Genomic DNA, 22578 nt, shown 5'->3' with positions numbered 1-22578 from the left:
GGTAACACAGCAGAGACTGCAGACTGAATAGGCAAATCCGTGGTCGATGGGCTCTTCGACGACGGGCTCTTCGTCGACGGGTTCATCGTTCACGGGCTCATCGTCGACGGGCTCATCGCCAACGGGATCTTCAATGTTGTCGTCGTCAACGTCGTCGATGGGGCAGACATCGACGACATGGATTTAGTCGATGATGAAATCTTCGTCGACGGTGGAGACTTCGTCGACGGTACTGTCGATGGGCTCGACGTCGACATCATCTTCCACAGCGATTTTGTTTTTCTCGTCGACGACTCATCAAGAACTGGTTTCTTGTCAGAGATAGAGATTTTTGTAGACAGAATAGGCAATTTAATGGCCGTAGTTGAGTTAGTAGCCGTAGACGATGAGGCAGAAGAAGAAGTTACAGAGATAGTCGATGATGCAGTCACTGTGACAGATTTAATATGGCTTTTACTTACAGTTTTGGAAGTAGATGCCTTTTTTCCAGTAGGCCTATATCTGTCTCCCAGGCCTCCCGGAGCGCCCTCAGGGGGTCAGATGAGTGGTTAACAATCTTCTTATATGTAAGGATAGGGCCTTTTGTGGGATCGGATCTAGTAAGAGTAGATCTTCCAAGGGGCTATATTCCTGAATGCGTTCCCCCTCTCTGATATGCCTATGGAGTTCATGCCACAATTACGTATATCTATATTGTTCTGTTTCCGCTAGTTGAAACTCCTTCTGTGAATGCTGGAATGAGATTATTGTCGTGCCCCTTCATACGTCTCCTAGGCGTTAGAATTCTTGGTTCCACATCTGGTAGCGGATGTGGAGGCTGCTGAAGAGGAAGCATTGGAGAGGGAACTTACCTAGACTGAGAATAGGTTTGAGGATTACTCAGAGTCTGATGTAAATATCAGCCTTCTCTTTTTGAGCGCCTCCTGAAGCCTTAAAGAGGCTGACAAAGTCACTGAAGATGATCCTTCCGTCCCACTCAATGTCGATCTACTAGTCGATGGTCCCCTCGAAAGCTGGTCTTGTCTCAATGTCGAACGGTGGTGCCTCACTGGCGATCAACAACGATGCCTTGGCGTCGACCGACATTGGGAGTCCACCGGCGATCGACGGTGGTGTCTCGATGTTGAGCGACTGTGGCGGTATGTCGACGCCGCTCGGCAGGGATGCGTGGAAACTGATAAGGACCTCGACGGTGACCTGCAAGGGGGCACTGCCTGAAGTTGGCTTCCTCACTCGCTGAACCGGTGTCCTCGGGTTTGTAAACGACTGCGAAGTCCTTCCTCTCAACGTGGAGCTTCAATGTCTTTTAAAACCTGAGCCCAGGTTTCAACGACGGACAGGTCAACGCTGCACCTAATTTCGACATCATCGTCCTCGACCAGAGCCATTTTTCAGCCCTTCTTCTGCTGGAGAACACCCCAGAGGCTGAAGACAGAGCCCTGGTAGTGGACTGACTCTCTCCTCGCTCTGAAGTCCCACCTGAAGACTGGGCCTCCTGTTGCGCCACTGCTCTGCTCCTTGGAGTCGAATCTTCTCTCTGTCAAGTTTCGTGTGTTTTGAGAAAGTTTTACAGATGAGACAAGAGTCAGGAACATGACTTGCAGGCAAGCATAGTATACACACTTTGCGAGGATCAGTCTTGGCCTTCTTTCTACCACAGTCTGGACACTTATCAAAAAGATGGCATTTTTGAGTGAACACTGTAGAAATTCTTGTGAGAAAACGAAAGAAAAGGGTAGAGAAAGACCAAAGACGTGAGTGAAGTATCTATTTGTTAAAATCAGAAGTGAATTTGGAAGAAACAACCAAAATTGGTCGAGCTCAATGCCCCATGGTCCTGATAGCAGGAGCCGGGAAAAAGAACTGTAGCAACTGCAACTAGCAGAGCATGATGGAATACTGGCGGTCTCTGGATTCTTAAAGGCACAGCTTCTATTTTGAAGACATATAATGGCAGCCTATGAGGCTATTCTATCCTCTACCTTTCATCTCTATCATGAAAAAAATTGTTTTGGGAAGAGGATTCTTCTGTGTGTTTTCTTGTCTTCTTTTTATTATAACTATGTATACTGTATAATAATGTACACAACTGTATTTTTGATATATTTCTCTATACTTCTTTCAGTGCTCTCCCCCTTTTTTTGTTTTGTTGCAAATGACGGTCTCCTGATGAAGGCAGTGGCCGAAACGCGCGTAGTGTTACAACCCACCGCATTGCCAACTTCAATAGCCCTCTAACCAACTAGTCATTTGATTTTGTTTCTGTTTTCCTTCTGTATATTTTTTTCTATGTGTTTGTTGTTAATATTAAGTTAAAAATTATATCAAATATATTCAAAGTGCAGAGAAAATAAGAAAAAATGAATAAATAAAATATATTTTTATAATAATCAGTTAGTTATCAGTTGTTTCTTCATGTTGTTGTGTACTTCATATTGATATAGATATTCACCTTATAGGAAATGGCGTTTATGATATAATTTGTTTGCTACTGTTTCCTTTTTCTACATGATTTCTTCTGTGTGTTAAACACTACAAAATTACACAAAATATTGTATACTGGCGCCCTTTTATAACTTTAAGATGAAGATGTGGCCAGTGTCGCCTATGTATTTAAGTTGCATTATTGTCTCTCAATCTCTTAAGTGTCTTTGCAGGCCTTCCTGAAGAAAGGCGAAAAATATCCACTGAAGAAGATAGTTTTAACGTAGTGCTCCGGGGTCCCTGCATATGGGCAGGACTATTCAAGTGCTTATGTCTATACATGGAAATCACATACGAGTGAATAATATGTTGTGCAGGCAGCTGCACTGTCAAGCCATACCAAAAAAAGGGCATGGGGACAATGAGAAGCACGCAGCAGATTGGCAACTGTGGGTAGGGCCCCATTCTTACCATTCAAAGGTTAAGGCCTGGCTAAGTAAACAGTAATCTTCATAATTCTGAAACCTACTTTTTCTCATCACGGACTGAACACACAGGCAAACAAAATGTCAATGAAAGAACAAACAGCAGACCAAGGCCAAGCACATTCAGTCCATATGTACTACCAATTCATAGGGTGGTGCAATCTCTTCCCACACCCGCAGTCTGGAGGTGTCAATATGAGAGCCAAGTTCAAAAAGAAAGTTGAAAGGTGCACTCGTTCCAAAGTCAATAAAGGCAACGTAAAGAATTATTCCATGATTGTTTCCCTTTATTCAAAATAGATTTTTTTAAACAGGCTCACAGCCAACGCGTTTCGTTCCCGATTCTTTGCCAGAGGGAACTTCGTCAGGGCTCCTATCTGTTCTATTGGGAAGATACCCATAAGGGTGTATGTATTACATTGTATCCAATCACATTGGGCATAAGATAAGCCTCAATTTTTTAGTATGTACAGAAGGGTATCTCACAAAGTTAAGTATTGGTCAAGTACTCTGTATAACAATACGATACATCTTCCTTTAGATTTAATGCACAGGATTTCTCACGACTCCAAGTTTAGTGGGCGTGAGAACTTCTTATACATTGAGCAGCATCAGAAAAGAATCTGTATTCACCAGTCAGCGGAACAGTGGCAGGATCCGCATAGCATAGTAACCGTCAGCAACCAAGGTTGACGAAGTTCCCTCTGGCAAAGAATTGGGAACGAAACGCGTTGGCTGTGTGCCAGTTTAATAAAAATCTATTTTGAATAAAGGGAAACAATCATGGAAAAATTCTATACGTTGCCTGTATTGACTTCGGAACGAGTGCACCTTGCAACTTTCTTTTTGAACACGGGCAAACAATCCCTGTTTTGCTTACCCTCTTTTTGGAAGCACATTATGTTTAATTGCATAGACCCAGAGCACTGGAAATAGCCAATTCTCTAAGAAAAAAAGAGAATATGACATGAATCTCAACCCCCCCGCACCTCCCAGCTGTACAAACCACATTTGAAAAACATGTTTGGTGGACGACTGACATCTCAGAAGAGTTGTAGAGAATAAGAGATGCTTACCCCATTTCAGACACTCCAGAATGAGTGCACAAAGTCAACTGTATTCATGGGAACTTATTATAACTTTTACGATGGGAATGCCCCATGCTCTGCATGCCCAACTGTGAGTACCTGGTATGCCAGCCTTTGGATTTGGGCCTCAGCCTCACTCAAGTCTAGCATGAGTCCAAAGGCCTAGGACTGCCCTTTGACAAGAGTGCGGTCCTGGACCCATCCAGGACCTGGAGAGGTACACCAAGTGCACTCCCTGTAGGTTACAGAGGTCTACAGTTCCTGTCAGAAGTCCATGTTTGTAACACAGTGGTGGCAGCATACTGTGTTTTTGGAAATCCCAGTGTGAGCATACCTTTTACTTGTGTCACAGGAGTGAAGGTTTACTGGCCCAGATCCTTGTGCTAATATCCCAGACTCATATATGTTTGTATGTTGTGTGTGGTATACGTGTTATATAGACACTGAGCGTATGAGTGAACCAGAGTGCCACAAACATGCAGGTTCCATTTTGGAAACCCCTGGCCAGCACAACATGGAGGTGAGCTTTATTTCCTAGACAGTGGGAATGTATTGCTGGCGTTCCTGTGACTTGAGAGAGACAACCTAGACACTTAAGTGAGGAAAGAGGAAACAAGTTTCCCCTATGAACCTTGATTAGGTTCTTTCTGATACAGAGGGATGCCGATTCGTCTCCAAGAAACTACCATTTGGTGCATGGTAAAGGTGAAGCTTGGGACTGTAGTCCCTATTGTCAGTGTGCGTATGACCTTTAGAAAATGGCAAGCCTTTTACCTCTCTTCTTGATCACTGTCAAGCGTCGCTGTTAATGGTCAGGTGCAAAATGTTCATATCTTTTTGTGCTTCTGTTGCGAGCTCTCCAGCCTGGAAAGGACTGTGCTGCAAGGAGCATCACTCGAGACAAAGGCAGAATCTTTACGCTAGGCTAAGAAGGATGAATGAAAGGAGACTGAAAAAACTGGTTCTGAAAGTGCAGACAGAGCAAACATTTCATATCTGCCATCTCTGAATAAAGATGGGAGCTGATAACCCACTTGCTGTTTTAGTTCTAAGTTCTCTTTGACCAAGGAAGGGGTGCTCCACTGATTACCCAGCGAACTACTTGGCAACAAAAGCTGGCCTGACAGCCAGACTCCCATAGGTGAGGGGACATCAACTAGAGTCTTATCTGGAGTAAGAGCTGTTTTCCTGCCCTGAAACAATGGAGCGTCTTACCTGGAAGAAGGGGACGGAGCAAGCCATCCCTGGAGGAGGAGCAGACTGTCGGTGTGGATAAGAACAGATGACCCGCAGTGCTGTGGGTCCGTCCAACTGAGCCGTGTGAAGAGCATGATTGGCGTGCTCCTAGCAATCTGCAAAGCCATGAGACACAAAGAGAATGAGAGTCCCTGCAGGTTAGTTCAGTTATCTTAGTCTCTTATTCCTTACTGAACTAACCACTTTGTTCAACTGTTTCCTTACTTTGGGTGTCCTCCCTAATCAATGAAAAACATCTATGGTTAATTCTTTATTGGAGAAGCCCACCCTTGACTTAGCTGATTTAAACAACTACCTCCCCATTTCCCTTCTTACTTACTGGTCAGAAGTGCTGGAAAAACTGGTCTTCAACCAAATTCAAAAACATTTTGGACATTCAAACCTATTTCAACTGCACCAGACCGACTTCCAGGTGGGTAGAAGCACTGAACTGGCTGTACTCTCTGTTGCTGACTACATACACATCCTGGTGGACTCTAGTACTCCAGCAAGCTTGGTCCATCTTGACCTATTGGCTGCATTTGACGCCACTGACAACACCAATCTTTGCTCCAGGAATATAGGCATCCAAAGTACATCTCTAAAGTGGTTCATTTCGTACTTGTCCTGCCATTATCAAGAAGTGACTTTACTCCTCTTCCAATCATAACCCAAAGCTTTCAGCTGTGGTGTCACGTAAGGTTCAACTTTGTTTCCTTCACTGTTTAACATCTACATGTGCCTCTTGGCTGAACTCTTGTCCAGTGTAGGTGCACAATTTTACAGATATGCAGAGGATACACAGCTGATTTTTGGTTTGAAACAGGACGCATCAGCCTCAGTATACCTGCATGGCACTCTACACTTGATTCGTTGGTGGATGTCTAAAAACGGTCTGGAACCAAATCCTACTATAATGGAACTTCTGGCCTTCCCCCATGAGGCAGCCACTACCCAAGGTCTTTAATTGCCATTTTCACTGGCTGCCACCCCTCTATACTACCTGTGGCATGCAACATAGGAATTCTCTTGGACTCAAATTTTCCAGTTGGTCATCATGCTAATAAACCTGCTTGTACTCGCTTCTTCTACCTCAAGACGATCCGGAACACCCTTTCCTATGTGGACAAGTGTCACTATATAACCATATTCAACCCCATTATTCAATCTTGCATTGATTATGGCAACTTCATTTTGCTCAGTGTCCCTGAAAAAAACAATCAGCTACAAATCGGTCAGAACTATGCTGCTTGTACAATATGCAGTGTTACCAAGCACAAACACCTCTTTCCCTACCTTAAACATTTACACTGGCTGCCTGCTCACCAAAGAATCATGTTTAACGCCATGCTAATTGTTCACAGAACAATTTATCAATCTTCACCAGACTTCAAAGCGGCAAAATTTGAATGGTAGAAAAAGACATGGAGCCTAGTTTTTTCGAGGTTCCAAAATCCAGAACTGCCTCTCTTGGTGATCGCTCTTTATCTGTGGTTGATACTAAAGCCTGGAAAGGCCCCCTATTTCTCTTCAGTTAGAACCCTCTCTCCCTCTTTTCAGAAATTCTTTAAAACCCTTTCTCTTTCTCTCATAATCCTCCATCACACACATGATTGCCAATTGAAACCAAGTAAACATCGCCAAGAAGCTACAATATTCGTGTGCTAAACACATACCCCATACAATAACACACTTCTGGATGCAGATATAGAAAGAGTAACATTATATTTATTACCGTTTCTGAGTGCGAGCAGCAGCTAAAACACCCGCAAAATGGTCATAAATACCATTTTTACACTCTATGCACAAGCATATCTGGTTTATTCCATGTTATTTGTTGCACGTGTGCACTATTTAACAAAAGGTATTTAACTAAATCCAGGATGCAAAGGATTCAAGCCACAGTGGCGGGCACATCCTGTATTTTCAGCATTGTGGCGGGCGGTGCTCTCTGCACCGCCCGCCACAATGCTGAAAATGCACTTTCACATTGTTATTTACAAAGCGGCAGGCACCGCGTGGTGCCTGCCGCTTTGTAAATGACAATGAAGGGGGGTACCACAGGTACCCCCCATGTTCACGCCCCACCTGTACTTTACTCTGGGGGCCCGCAGGGGCCCCCCAGAGTGAAGACCGCATGCCTTTCCGTGGCGGCATCGCCGCCGCGGAAAGGCACTGAAAACCACACATCATAATATGTCTGGCGGTGTCTATTAGACACCGCCACCATATTATTCCTTTTCCGCCCCGGTCGCCAATGTGGCGGGGGGAAAAGAGTGGCGGGCGGGCATTTATGTCGGGCGGATCGCCACCGCCACCATGGCGGTGGCGATCCGCCCAACATCGTAATGGACCCCTTGGTGTGGAAAAACACTTATGGTCTCAGTGTCACGTGAGGCCTAATAGAGCCTCCTACTTGCATCTAGAGATCCCCACAGGAGAGAGAGTATATTATAAATTTTGGGGTTGGACCCATGTAGTCAGTGGGACCTGGGTAATTGCTCGGTATATACGAAAAAGGGGTCCCAGACAGAACACAACAAATTACCAAATTCACAGTATTTAGGTTGGATTAATTCAAAAAGATCGAATCAGGGTGCAAGGTGTTTTTATTTTCACCGCACCTGTCCTAAGCATTCATTAGATCATTAATCAAAACATAAATATATACACAATACATACAAATTCAATACGCCCACAAGGGAGAGGGGAAAGTGCAGGAAAAACGATATACATTTCTTGATAGTTCAACATCACTAGTCAAAGAATTCCTCAATTGCATATGTCCATATTTCAAGATCACAGGAAAAATTAAATGGATCCCCATATGAGGGGTCAAATACAGTGTATAAACATCAGAGTGGATTTCAAGACAGAATCTCCTATTCAGCTATATACATTAAACTGTTCTGTAGGAGTTCAAGTTAGTAGAAAAAGTCTACGTTTCGACCCATAGGATGTAGGACGGTAGATCCTTACTACGCGGGTCTTCGTCAGGACGTGAGGGAAGGGGAGGAAGGTGGGGCTGTTCCTAAAAACAAAACAGTGAGACACGAAATTAAAAAGGGTCTCTGGCCAGAGTCCCTAGACGTTAGTCAACGCAAACATTTAAAAAGATTTGGAAGGTATAAAGGAAGTGACTAACAAGGAGGTATTAATGATGACAAGGCCGGCACGAAGTTACCTGCTGAAGAGTCAGAATGCGGCCTGAGAAAACGTGTTCCTGGCCATAGCTCTGCGAATTAGTGGAAGTAGCTGTATCTATAAACCAAATAGTAAAAATGCCAATCACTTGGTGTGTCCGTCACAAAAATGTTTTTTGCATTGGAAATCACTTAGCCAGATATCCTACCTCTGCAGTAGTACTAGGTAGGATTAGACCATTCAGTTTTGTGTATTACTCTCCATCATGGTAGCGGGGGGTTTTGGGTCCGTAATGGGTCCATAGGGCGTCAATATATCCCATCGGTTTATCTGTAAGTTTATAAGGAGCCGAGTTAGTGATAGCGTTAGCTAGCGGCTAAGTCAAAAAGGGAGGATAGTCACAGACGTCAAAAGGCGCCGCCTAATTTTCACTCACCCGAAAAGAAATTGGTTTGGGAGCATACGAGCCAGCGTCTTCCACCGTCAATGAACAATCAGGAAGTGCTGCCTAGGTAACCCGAGGTCTTTTGTAAACCCGCATGAGACGAGACTGGCGTTACTATGGTTACACAGAACGCATTCGGGAGTATAAAACGAGACTAGCGTTACTATGGTTATACAGGACGCATTCAGGAGACATGAGTGTTGGAAGAAAGACTGACAACTCAAAACATGAGGGGGCTAAAATTCCAGCATTTGTTGTTATTATAGCTAGTGAGACGTCTATCTACCAAGCTGAAAAATCAACATAGCTCATTGATTTACACACAATTGACAAGAACACAAAATCGGCTTTTTTAACAAAAAGGGGTTTCCACATGTTGAGCGCGGACCTGCCAAATACAGGGTAGTCAAGGCGCACATTGGGGCACAGAACATGTTATATAATCGAAATTCTACACAGACAGCATCCGGGAAACATGAAATTAGGAAGAAAGACTTATATTGCAAAACAGGGGACTTAAATAAGTTTCTGCATTGGGTTGTTATTGTATCTAGTGAAACGTCCTCTATCGGTTAGTAGAAACGGCTCATTACGAAACAAGGTTTACATATGTAATACGTGGGCCGGGAGGGTAAAAACGCATTTTGGGGCCCAAGGCATGATAACTCATCGATGGTATATTTTTGGCAATACACGTGCGGACCTACCATGCAAGGTGGTCTGAGGCACAGTATCTCAACACAATTATATTATATGTCCATAAAGGACAGCAAATGCAATGACCAAAATCACACAGAGTCTATGGTAAGGAAAAACCAATAACAGTGTCACAAAATTTGGCGTGAACCTACCACATGGTGGTTTAGAAGCACAACTGATTTAAAGGGTTGCCATCTGAGCAAAACTGCTTTCGGATTCATTGAGGCCCATGCGCACTGAATCAAAAAACCGGATCCATTTAATCTCTCTGACGTTGAGGATAGGTTCTATACTCCCACCCCTTGGACCCAATCTCACTTGTTCCAGAATGGTCCACTTAAGGCTTTCCGGGGGGTGATCAAAGTTTTTACAATGGTCTACTAAAGGGGCTCCCTCAACCTTGCATCTTATACGACTGCAGTGTTGCAAGAAACGCACTTTGGCTCGTTGTTGTGTCTGGCCAATGTATATTAGATTGCAGGGGCAAACTATGCAGTAGATTACATTGGATGAATTACAATTGGTATGCGACTTTAGTGTCACTTGATGTTGTCCATGGGAAAAGATTTTGGTCTGAAGTGTTGCTGGACAGGCTTTGCAAGAACCGCAACGGTAGTGACCCACAATGGGGGGTAAGTTCCACATTGATGTTATAGATTGTTCCTTGGAGGTCGTCAAGAATGAGCACACCACATGGTCGCGGATATTCTTCGCTTTCTTAAAGGCGTGAAGGGGTGGGTGGCCGCAGTTGAGATCCTCAGAGATCAAATGCCAATATTTATTGATGGTTTTCTTTATTGCATTACTTTTTGTGGAAAAAGTGGTTACACAGATAATGCGTTGTTCATTGTTGCTCCGTTGAGACCCAGGTTGCAGTAAGGTTTCCCTTGGGTTATACCATGCTCTCTTTTTGGCTTTTTTGACCAGTCGCCTAGGGTATCCTCGTTCAAGTAAACGTTCCATCAGAATTGTTGCTTGCTCAATGTAATCGTCTTTTATACTGCAATTACGGCGGATCCTAAAAAATTGACCAAATGGCAGGTTGTCACGGAGTCCCCGTGGGTGATGGCTTGAGTATAGAAGCAGAGAGTTCCTCTCCGCAGGTTTCCTGAAAAGGGTGGTTTGTAGGATCTCATTCTCCACGAAGATAGTCAAATCCAAAAAGTCAATAGATTTTTTGTCATATTGAATAGTGAACTGTCGGGTGAGTGAAAATTAGGCGGCGCCTTTTGACGTCTGTGACTATCCTCCCTTTTTGACTTAGCCGCTAGCTAACGCTATCACTAACTCGGCTCCTTATAAACTTACAGATAAACCGATGGGATATATTGACGCCCTATGGACCCATTACGGACCCAAAACCCCCCGCTACCATGATGGAGAGTAATACACAAAACTGAATGGTCTAATCCTACCTAGTACTACGGCAGAGGTAGGATATCTGGCTAAGTGATTTCCAATGCAAAAAACATTTTTGTGACGGACACACCAAGTGATTGGCATTTTTACTATTTGGTTTATAGATACAGCTACTTCCACTAATTCGCAGAGCTATGGCCAGGAACACGTTTTCTCAGGCCGCATTCTGACTCTTCAGCAGGTAACTTCGTGCCGGCCTTGTCATCATTAATACCTCCTTGTTAGTCACTTCCTTTATACCTTCCAAATCTTTTTAAATGTTTGCGTTGACTAACGTCTAGGGACTCTGGCCAGAGACCCTTTTTAATTTCGTGTCTCACTGTTTTGTTTTTAGGAACAGCCCCACCTTCCTCCCCTTCCCTCACGTCCTGACGAAGACCCGCGTAGTAAGGATCTACCGTCCTACATCCTATGGGTCGAAACGTAGACTTTTTCTACTAACTTGAACTCCTACAGAACAGTTTAATGTATATAGCTGAATAGGAGATTCTGTCTTGAAATCCACTCTGATGTTTATACACTGTATTTGACCCCTCATATGGGGATCCATTTAATTTTTCCTGTGATCTTGAAATATGGACATATGCAATTGAGGAATTCTTTGACTAGTGATGTTGAACTATCAAGAAATGTATATCGTTTTTCCTGCACTTTCCCCTCTCCCTTGTGGGCGTATTGAATTTGTATGTATTGTGTATATATTTATGTTTTGATTAATGATCTAATGAATGCTTAGGACAGGTGCGGTGAAAATAAAAACACCTTGCACCCTGATTCGATCTTGTTGAATTAATCCAACCTAAATACTGTGAATTTGGTAATTTGTTGTGTTCTGTCTGGGACCACAGGAGAGAGAGGGCAGCTCCTGGAACCTAGGTGTATGGTTGGTCCGCCATGATCCTTCTAATAGTTAATGCTTTACTGGTCTCATACAGTCGCAGCTCGTCAACAGGGACGTGTGGGCACTGCTCTGCACGCTCTGAGCATCACATAACGTTGTTAGCAGCCTGTGCAGTACTATTTAATTTAGAAGTGTTCATGAAAAACACGTGATATGTTTTCAAGAACACTACCATGATTACAGTGCCCTCTAGGCCTCTGCATGTTCCTGATGATAGGAGCAGGAGGCGGCTTAGGTCGCACCATGTATCCTGCAAAGCCATGTTAAGAACTCTGAAGGAGGGAAGGGACTTTGCATAAGGTGGAAAAGAACATGTAGACCTCCTTCAGACACTAATTACTGGGGCTCCACAACAAAAACAAAAGACATGGGGGCACTGTTTATCACTACCATTAAACTACCCATCTAAAGTCTAAAACAAGAAGCTTTTCCATTCACAGCAGAATCCTTTTTGGCAAACTCCACTGACATGATTCAAATTGAAGGATACAGTATCATTCTGGTATTGATGTTAAGACAAGGGTTAGCTTATCTAAAATTACTGGAGACTTCTGTGGCATAGAAGGTTTCAAACGAGCTTTCAAGATGGCCACCAGTTTGCCATATAAAGAAGTTCTGGATGCAGAACCATGTCTTGAGAGAATTTCCGTGAATATTCTTAGTGCTCAGTGAACCAATCATTGCGCACATCATCTGACCTGGTCGTGAGGAGAGCAGTGTCTTGTAACCGCTCCAACTCCAATCAGCTCTCTGCGGTTATTCTCCACAACCCTCGACTGGTTACTGTGCATTTTGTTTTCCCTTTTTCCCCTCCTCAAGCCTATTTGAAGAGAAACTCGAGTGAAACAGTTGCCATAGTTTTAGCTGTGCTTTTTCGTAAGGGAGTTCAGAATAAAAGTGAGCCTCCACTATTTAGGTTTTTGATTAAAGACGAAGGGTTGCAAAGTGTCGATTCATCTGCTGAACTTGCTCCTGAGCAACTGGTTTTAACTTTACTGCTTGAAAGAGAGCTTTAACAGCCAGACTTCGACTGATATTTTAAATTTGAAAATTCTTTCTAGGAAGTCAGTGCAGTAACATTATTAATTTAAAAGAGGTGTTAATGTCTTCACATAATGGGGTATGTGTCTCAACGAAGCAGCCAGTTTCATTGTTAATGTCTAAATGTATATAAACCTACAATAATTCATATATGAACCAAGTCCTGTGCACACGTTTTGTTTTAGTATGGGTTCTGATGTCAGAGTCCCACTGTGGTTACAATTCTTTTGAATAAATAAAAGTCTGACTTCAGGTTTTTTTCAGGTAATAAAGATTTATCGTACAATCTTGATCAGTACAAAAGGAGATCGCCAGCCGACACGTGTTTCGTCACACCGTGTACTTGATGTGACGCATCAGGGCTGTGGAGACTTTTGGGGATGGAAATCGCACGACTGAAAAATTGTCAAGAAACGTGCGTACTGAAGTGAGAACCGCGTGATGGTTTTTGTTCGTGTTGGGAGTTCTGTAAGGGACGGATGCGTCACGGTACAGACCAGGGATCTGTGTTGCGATAAGTAGGTTGCACGGGATCGTGTAATGGAGTAATCCGTGGAGCCTCCAGCTAACGGAACACGTGAACACTCATCCCTCCCTTACAGAACTCCCAACACGAACAGAGAACCATCACGCGGTTCTCACTTCGGTACGCACTTTCCTTGACAATTTTTCAGTCGTGCAATTTCCATCCCCAAAAGTCTTCACAGCCCTGATGAGTCACATCAAGTACACGGTGTGACGAAACACGTGTCGGCTGGCGATCACCTTTTGTACTGATCAAGATTGTACGATACATCTTTATTACCTGCAAAAAACCTGAAGTCAGACTTTTATTTATTCAAAAGAATTGTAACCACAGTGGGACTCTGACATCAGAACCCATACTATCACAAAACGTGTGCACAGGACTTGGTTCTTATTGTTGGGTACAGACCTTCTGTACCAGTACAGGGGCTGTTTTGCTTTGGGTTTGTTTCCCCTGACCTGTTTTGCACCGTTACTAAATTGTATTTATTGCTTTACCGACCTATCATACACGCATGAGCGCCACATCTTCCTGTCCAGCAATTCAAACCCTTTTCTTTGTCTACACAATAATTCATATATGGTAGTGTTATACTATAGAATTTGTTTACCATTAGTGAATTTACTGTATCAGATGTATATTAAAATATTTTTCTGCGGAAGAGGCAAAACAGAGAACAAAGACTGATAAGACCAGAACGAGGACAATGAAAAACCCAATTAAAGACCAGGAGCCGTCTTTTCTCTATCCCATTCACCTGACTCGCTGACAGCTAGGCCAATTCGACAGACATTCTGGAGTGGTTGACAATAGTAGGAAGGCACTGGGAGTGCTTTGTCAGTATGCTTCCATTGAAGGTTATTAGTACCTGAAAGGTTGCTAAGGACTTCAGGAAGATCCATTTTTGAAGCATCTCAGTGTGACACTTGCCATATAGATCGGTCATGGTCCGCATGCCATCAAGAAGAATGGCAATGAGTGTCAGGCCTTGATGCTGTAAAATAAAATCCATGTTTCAAGATACAGTGTCAATCTAAATTAAGAATCAAAAAGTAAATGTTGATGCTGCTGACTTGAAGGTTATTGTCAGCAGTTTCTGCTTTTGTATGCTTGCTTGACTAATCCCCTCTCTTTAAACCACTGGTGCATATGTTGAAGGGCCTGACACGTAGAATGCCTTCAAAATCATTTGTCATGCCTCAGTGGGACCTGATTCTATTCCAGAGGTTACTTATGTGCTCACAATTCTAACCTGTGCACAATTACCTGCCACAGCTTCTGAAAATCTAAACAATCTTTTTTTTTCTCCTGCTTGCAGAGTAAATAGACTATAGTAGCTTTTTGTACAACCGCCCTACTTCTATTTTCTTCCAAGACAAATTGGTGCTGTGGACTCCGGCCGCTTTCCTACCAAAGGTGGTATCATTCTTCCGCTTCAGACAATCATTCACTTTCCTATCACGAGTGGTGTCATCCTTCCGCTTCAGTCAAATCGATTACCTTGCTGACCTTTGCCACATCCCACAAAAAAGACAAGTTAAGCCAGCTTGACCCGAAAAGAGCTTTGAATTGCTACACTGACCATACGAGAGACCATGGTGTAGAAGATCAGCTCATTTGTGGGGCTCACTGGGACCAAGAAAGGCAAGCCTGAGCAAGAGAGAACTTTGTCCAAGTGGATAGTACTCTGGATTCATATTTGCTACACACTAGCTAAGAAAGAAACTCCAGATGGCTTGTGGGCTCATTCCACCAGGTTCAAAATCGCAACAGTTTTGTTAAGGGTGAAGCAGTTTCTAGAAATCTGCTGTTCTGCGATGGGGTACCGGTGCACATATTCACATTCTTTGCATCCAGGTATGACGAGAGAATAGAATAGAATATCTTTATTTGCATGATTAATTAAAACTGTTGCAATAATTTACCTAAGAAGTAGAATAATAGGCAGAGAAGTCAAATTGTATAATTTTTTACATTAACATAGTTTCACGTGAGAAGTCTGTAAGATTGAGGTAAAAATGTAAAGCTTGAGTTAAAAAATTAAAGCTAAGAGTCACTGGGGTAATTTTGTTCAGCGTCCCGTGCTGGAGAAGCAATAATGGGCGTATGTTGTGTGGAAAAATGGTCATTCACAGGATTTCGAAAGCCATCTTATACAATTAAAAAGCAATGGTAGCAGCAACATTTAATTAGCAACTCGGACGGCTCATCTGCTACAGTTTTGAGGAGGGCATCGTCCACCCTAGGTCGTCTTTAAGCTTATGTGGTCATACCATTGTATGTTCATTTATTGGTTGTTTATCTTTTATCTTTGGGTCCACTATTTTGACTAGAGGGCCCTTTTGGCCAATTAGTTTTGCAACACCTCCTAATCTCAGGCCACTCTTCCGACCATCCAACTTTCAAAGGTACTACTGTGCTATCTATTCAAAGAACAAGTTAGATACCTTCCTTAATTCTCTTCTTGGTGGATACTCACTGCAGGTTACTCAATGAATTCCCACCTTCCCATTCTGTGGAGTAGACTCCTGTACATCATGACTAGGTTCGAAGTTAGATTTTGGAACTGCCACCTGCAAGTTGCTCAAAGTGTTCCACTTATGAGGGCACATATTTAGATACGGACATGCAGCTCAGCTCCATCCCTTCTGACGCCGTGAGAGCCGCAAGGCGTCACCAACTGGCACGTGGGAAGTTTTGCTCAAAAAAATCTTTGGATCTTGTCTATGACCAGGGCATATTCGGATGCAGAGGAATCGACGCAGAAAGTATCCAGAAGAGAGGTATTTTCCCTAGTTGCTCTGGTGAGTTTTCCAATTTATTATTGAGTTTTTGATTTTAAAGAAAATAAATGGAATTGACCAATATAGCCTTTTTACATGCTGCTAAATATAAGATTTTATGATTTTTTCAACAAAAAGCAAAATCGAACATCTTCTTTGAAATACTGCTGCGTGATCCTGCGTGTGGGCAGGAAAATGCAGTGCTTACGATTATTGATGGACATCCTTGAAGGGGAGGTTTGTAGTACCTATTATCATATTAAATCCCAGATAGAGGGGCTAAACAAAAAAGAAAGGTGGGGGAGGTAATCAGTGTGCAGTCTTGCATTGGATGTCTTTTCCCTTACCAAGCCCTAGGGATTCCAATGGTTGGCAAATATCTGATTAATTCTTCCACTCCCGCTCATCAAATATCTGATCACTGAGCATGCGGTTTTGAGGAAACATTGGCAGAGAGCAAACTCTTTAAAAGAAAATTGCAATAACAACTACAAAAATATTTACTAAGGAGCAAACTGGCATTTTAATGTAACACAGTTCTTGAAGAGAGGACAGCAGCGTCATTGATTTTGAGTGTTTAATAGAAATGACACCATAATGGAAAACAGAAAATCAAAGTAAACAAATGAAAGCCAAAAAAAAACAGACAACTTAAACAAAACCTCTTATTACCTACCACCAACAGAAGAGCTTACGCATCATGAATCAAACCAACAAGATCTCCAAATATGCAAAGAAAAGGTTTAACAGTACCCCCTTGCAAGATTTTCTAGAAATTATCCTTGCCTATATAGACACAAGCCTAAAAAACGGATCTCCAAAAACAGACTCTACATTACACAAAAAGTCAGATGCATGTCAATCCACATTGCAGATAGAATTCTTCACCTCAAATATTTGAGCATTTAAAGATATATTAAGCTCAAATGCCATGCTGGAATCTGGCTTCCACACCAAACCGACCAAGGGAGGGCTCAGGCGGTCCATATGGCTGGCTTCGCCGCGGCCTCCCGCAAGGTAGAGTGCGGGGTCCCCAAGGGTTCATCACTTTCCCCTCTTTTGTTTAATCTATACATTTACCCCCTCATTTTTATGTTACAGCAGCTGGAGGTCACCGTGTTCAACTACGCAGATGACCTCCAGCTAATCTTTAACCTTTCCCACCCATCTTCATCCGCCCAGAATGTCCGGACAGTCATGACGTTCATTCAGGATTGGATGAACTGCAACCACCTCAAACTCAACCCGGACAAGACCGAGCTGGTCCTAACCGGAGGTGGTTGCAGTCCGTGGTCCCCTTCCTTTTGGCCCTCATCCCTTGGTGTCCCTCCACTCCCTGTATCCAAAGTAAAAACTCTTGGGATCTTCCTAAACCCACAACTCACTGTCCATCCACAGGTTAGTTCTGTGGTCTCTTCCTGTTTTTTTTCCCTCAGAATAATCAGAAAAGTTTCCCGGTTTTTCTCTCCTTCCGCTTTAAAAATAATAATGTTGGCCATGGTACTATCCCGTATAGACTATGGTAACATAATCTACAACGGGGCTCCTGCTTATGCGATCCACCGCTTGCAGTTGGTGCAGAATCAGGCTGCTCGCCTGATTCACGGCCTACCCAAATACCATCGGGCCACTCCACTGCTTAAAGCACTACATTGGCTTCCTGTGAAAGAGCGTGCCCTTTTTAAACTTGGCTGCCTCACCTACCAGGCTAGGTCGGGTACCGCCCCCGAGTTCATCTGCTCTGCTATTAAGCCCTACCTTCCAGGCACAGAACTTCGCTCCACTTATCTGGCCCTACTAGCCATTCCCCGCTTTAAAAAACAGAGGGCCGGTGGAGCAAGGTTCGCTGTTCTGGCTCCAGTTTTCTGGAACTCCCTCCCTGTTGCCCTGCGGACTTCACCTTCTTACCTCCAGTTTCGGAAGGACCTCAAAACCTTCCTTTTTACATTAGCTCACACTGCTTAAATTCCTCCTGCTGCTGCCGTCCACTGGTTCACTCATAGCGCCATGAAACCGCTGGGTAAAAGTGCGCTGTATAAATGTTTTTAAATTCAAATTCAAATTCAAACATCTAACCTAACAGAACAGTCATAATCTGGACAGCCTTTGAAAGAACATTTCGGAAACTAAAGCTGGGCAACTCAGTGCAAAAGGAGTGCACCTGATCCTTTCCCCCGTTTGCCACATCCCCAAGGAATTTCACCCTCCGCTAACTTACCTTCCACAACACTGACTTACCACCTACTTTTCAAACACCCCCCCCCACCAATCATTCATCCACATGAGGTTCTCCAAAGCCATCTTTGACATTTCTTCTTCCTTGGACTATTACCATTAGTACTCTCAGACGTAACAGTTACTTAGCTGTAATTCTAGTTCTCTTCTAGGGCTAACCTCATCAAAGTCATAGGCACTCAATAGTCTCAACCACACGCAGGGACCCTGGAGAGCTTATAAAATACATGCACATATATATATCATCTAAAATATTATTTACACTCATAACAATTGCAGTATATAAACAGGCTAAGAAGTCCAAATATTTTTTTTACTTTTTTTTTTTTTTAGATAAAACAATGTTAATCTCCCATGGGCGAGAAGATGATCAAACTGGATAGAAAGCCTTCCTAATACCTTCTAAGAAATACTTACATAAAGGAATTTTAAAAAATGAGATCTGTGAAGCAGATTTTCAATAGGCTGTTATGGCTTAAAAAGGTGTAACAATACTTCAACATGACAATTAAATGGATCAAAGTTCTTTTGAATACACCAAAAACAATACCTCTTGTAAAAACTAGGTCATGGACAATCAATATTTGCCCGGCGGTATCGCCTCTTTAACCCACAAAATATTAATCAATGAAGAGGCAGGCGCTGGAGACTGGAAGGCAGGAAACAAGGTTTATTCTCTCCGGAGGAGAACACATCAGTTCAGACAGCCAGTATCGTCACGAGGTGCTCTAGCCGCATCTCTGAGGCCTGGCCTCTTATACACATTTTCCTGATCTTTATTGCAGGTAACACATTCTTGTAATGCTTTGAAGTATGAAAGGACATCCTCTGAATCTCCCCTTCAGGCCCGTTCCCACACACATTTACAGTTGAAGTCCCCACCCCGGTCACAACAGGTGATGATTATCGCGTAGCTGGACATCCCGCCGATTCACGGGATGTGGGGGGGTTGATCGGATCTCATTGGGTGGGGGCTTTGATCAACTCGAGGGTCCTTTGATGAGGGAAGCTTCCTACTGTACGGGGGGGGGGGCAATAAACAGTATCCGCAGAGCTAGGTGGCGGCCTGGGAACGAGGAAGACAAACGGGCACACAGGAAAGGGGGTTTGTATCAAAGGGCCTGGGACCATGAAAAGGAATGAAGGGAGGTGTCGCTCTGGGAACAGGATGGGGTTCTGAGGCAGGGCTGCGCTGAAGAGGGGTTTATGACCCAAGGCATGCGAGAGCGGGGGGGTTGTCAGCGTGCGGGCTTTGCGAGGGCGAAGGGCTATGCTGGGGGCCAGTGGCGTGCAGAGGGTGGTTCTGATCGAGGCACCTAAAATGGCGGGTGCACACGACAAAAAGTGTGGCATCCGGGGAAAAGGCAAGATGGCGCAGATAATGTTTACCAAACCGTACTAATTTTCCACAGTCCTCCCTTTAACATATCCAAGACATCTTGCTGGCCTATTTCCTATCCATGTCTACTGTGGTGGTCATAAGTAAAGAAGTAGGAACCCAGGTGAAGGAGCTATAAACATTACATTTAAAATCTTTCGTCTTAGGAGGCGGGTCTATCGATAAACTCGTTTGCAGGAAAGTCATAGTAATGCAATATCGGGCAAAAACGATTCTGTAGTGAGAGCATTGAGTACATTTCATAGATGCTTGTAGTCATTCGGAATGTGAACTGATAGGTTATTACATATGTAAGTTCTGTTCATTTTTGGTTGGAGCATAATCAATACAATGGTGGTTGGGAGAGAAATGAGACGTAGTAAAAACAATAATCAGGGGTGTCATTGTTCGAAGGGGAGGTCCTATTGTCATGGACCATTATTAGTGAGTTCTCGGCATTCTTTGTCGTCTTCTGTTGGCACGGTGGAGCACCGGCGGTGGAGCTATGAGTCCAGCTCTCTTCTAGGCTCCGCGTTGCAGGGCATGACCTTTTCCACGCTTTCCTGGTCAAAAAGGTCCTTTTCGCCCTGTGTCCTTTTGAGTCGATTGTCAAAAAAGTTCAGGTGGAAGAAGTGTGTGTGTAAGTAGTCCATAGGGTAGGTCGGAGAGAAAGGGGGGATGGAGCAGGGCCAGATCGGGAACAGACCAGGGGGACGGAAAATTTTCGGTAGGCGGGCTCATGACCGAATTCAGAGAGCGGGGACTTTTCGGCACACGTTGAACATCGAGCAGGGGCATCAGGTCAGCCCTTTCCTCTCATTTTGTCGGAAACAGTGCCTCGTCCTGCAACTCCTTTCGGTCGCGGTCTCGCCTTGGCCAATGTCGCAGATGTTCCACGATCTGTAGTCAGGCCGCGTGCTCCCACATCCGGTCTCTCTCTCCTCCGACAGTGGTACCCTTAAATGAGTTTGAAAAGACAGTCTTTAGAGAATTGGCAGAGGAAGGTAATCACATAAGTCTATTTCTCTCCCAGCTCCAAGCAAATGAGAAACGTCCGTTATATTGGGGTATCACAACCAACATATAAATAATTGATGATGGGTCTGTTGGATTTCCTATAACTTTCCTGCGTAGCTATTTCTTTGGTGCTTGTTGGTGTTACATTCATTGTCGTGGTACGAGATCTGGTACCTATTCATTGCATTTTGTGTATTACAGTTACGTCAGTTCTTCTGACAGAGACCCACCTTCCTAGTACGAGCCTTACAAAGCTATACCGTTCTCCAGGGCTTTATATTTTTTGAAAAGGTGCAACGTGCTATCACCATGGTTTGATGGGTATCTTTCTGAGGGACGAACATAGGCTAAACAATTTTCCATTCTATCAATGCTTCCTACCTTTCAGCTAAACATTTTACTTTCAACAGGGTTCATTGCAACGATTTCTTCATTTCGGTCTAATCTTAACTTCGCAAACATCATTCTAATTCCTACATAGCCTCTTACAACCTGACTACTTCATTAAAAACCGGGGTCTTATGGAAAACAACTAAGGACATAGCAAACGGTGGTGAGGGACTATCGTCTTGCTTTGTGTCATAAGGGCGTTATTTAGCAGAAGGCCACAGTTCAGTTGGTAAGCGTTCAGTGACATTTCTCGAATTCTAAACTCTGTAGCTTGCTTATCGACAAATCATTTCTAGGAATGACGGTTGGCCTGTGTTAGTTGTAAGTCGACTCGTCTCTTACAACCGGGGGTGAGGGACATTTTTTTAAAACTCTCGTCCGGGGCAGCTGATACAAAACTGGGGGTGTTTTGGGAAGATGGGGATGTTTCGATCACCTTTACTGTTTGGGTATTGAGACAATTCGGGACAGGGAAGGTTGCGTGATCTGAGGCATTTTTATCATAGAAGCCACAGACATGTAGTTCCCTTATTACGGGTCAGATTGGGGAACCTCAGTCGTCTTACCGGTCCTTTCCCTTTTGGCCAATTCTAGGTTTCATCAATTTTTTTAGCAGAAAGGAGAGGTAGTGACACGGCATCAGGGTGATTTTATTCAAGACAAATTTCGTCCAAATACTTGCGGTATTTGGAGCCAATTGGGTTTGCCAATTAGGTCCTGGTCGTTCGGGAGAGTGAGAGTGTGGAGGAGAGAGAGAGAGAGAGAGAGAGAGAGAGAGAGAGAGAGAGGGAGAGAGAGAGAGAGAGAGAGAGAGAGAGAGAGAGAGAGAGAGAGAGAGAGAGAGAGAGAGAGAGGGAGAGAGAGAGAGATGTGCAACAATAGGCTAAAATAGTACACGTGCGACATGGGGAGTGGCCGTGTATTAAGATAGGCTATTCAGCGCTTTACACAACATAAGACATTACGGGTCCGTGTTAGAATTTCGAAAGCATGCAGTTTGGGACGGACGAGCATTAGGCAGGGTAGAGGGGACATGCATTGAGTAAAAGACACCATTGTATCGCACTTCTCGCACTCTCGGTCCTCCGACCAGTCAAGTCAGCGCCTCAGTCGCACAAAAACATTTTCTCATAGTTTCAGACATACGTGACACGTGCCCATTCACGCAGCACGGATTAGGGGTGACCGTGTTTCATCATATCATACAACTTGTTGGCTCTTTCGTTACAAGAGCAGTTTGTGGGTGTCCTTAGGTGCCACCTTTCAGCGTTAGTCCGCTTCATGTATCAGACATGGCGAGGCTTCAGATCTTCACCATACCTTGGTCGTAATTTCCGGCGTAACCTGTAGAGGGAGGGAAAGAGGGG

At 43.8% G+C, this 22578-nt stretch overlaps 1 protein-coding gene across 3 annotated transcripts in view; it reads right to left on the bottom strand.

The window, feature by feature from the left end:
• LOC144753122 (uncharacterized) overlaps positions 1–22578 on the bottom strand; it is a 390145-nt gene that overhangs the window by 94054 nt on the left and 273513 nt on the right. Inside the window, exons 3-4 of one of the 3 annotated variants that reach the window (XM_078640905.1) lie at positions 5213–5349; positions 4787–4922 (exon numbers count right to left, since the gene is read on the bottom strand). The exons of 1 other annotated variant lie outside the window; for it this stretch is intronic. In XM_078640905.1, coding sequence (XP_078497031.1) covers positions 4913–4922; positions 5213–5349 — 147 coding nt within the window. In that variant the 3' untranslated portion in view covers positions 4787–4912. Of the gene's footprint in view, positions 1–4786; positions 4923–5212; positions 5350–22578 lie in introns of those variants that run through there. One more of the 3 variants, XR_013594206.1, reaches the window with a different exon arrangement.

Source organism: Lissotriton helveticus, chromosome 5_1 (genome assembly GCF_964261635.1).
Source record: "Lissotriton helveticus chromosome 5_1, aLisHel1.1, whole genome shotgun sequence".
Lineage (NCBI taxonomy): Eukaryota > Metazoa > Chordata > Amphibia > Caudata > Salamandridae > Lissotriton > Lissotriton helveticus.
Note: the sequence above shows the minus strand (reverse complement) of the source record. Positions and strands in the feature narration are given on the sequence as shown.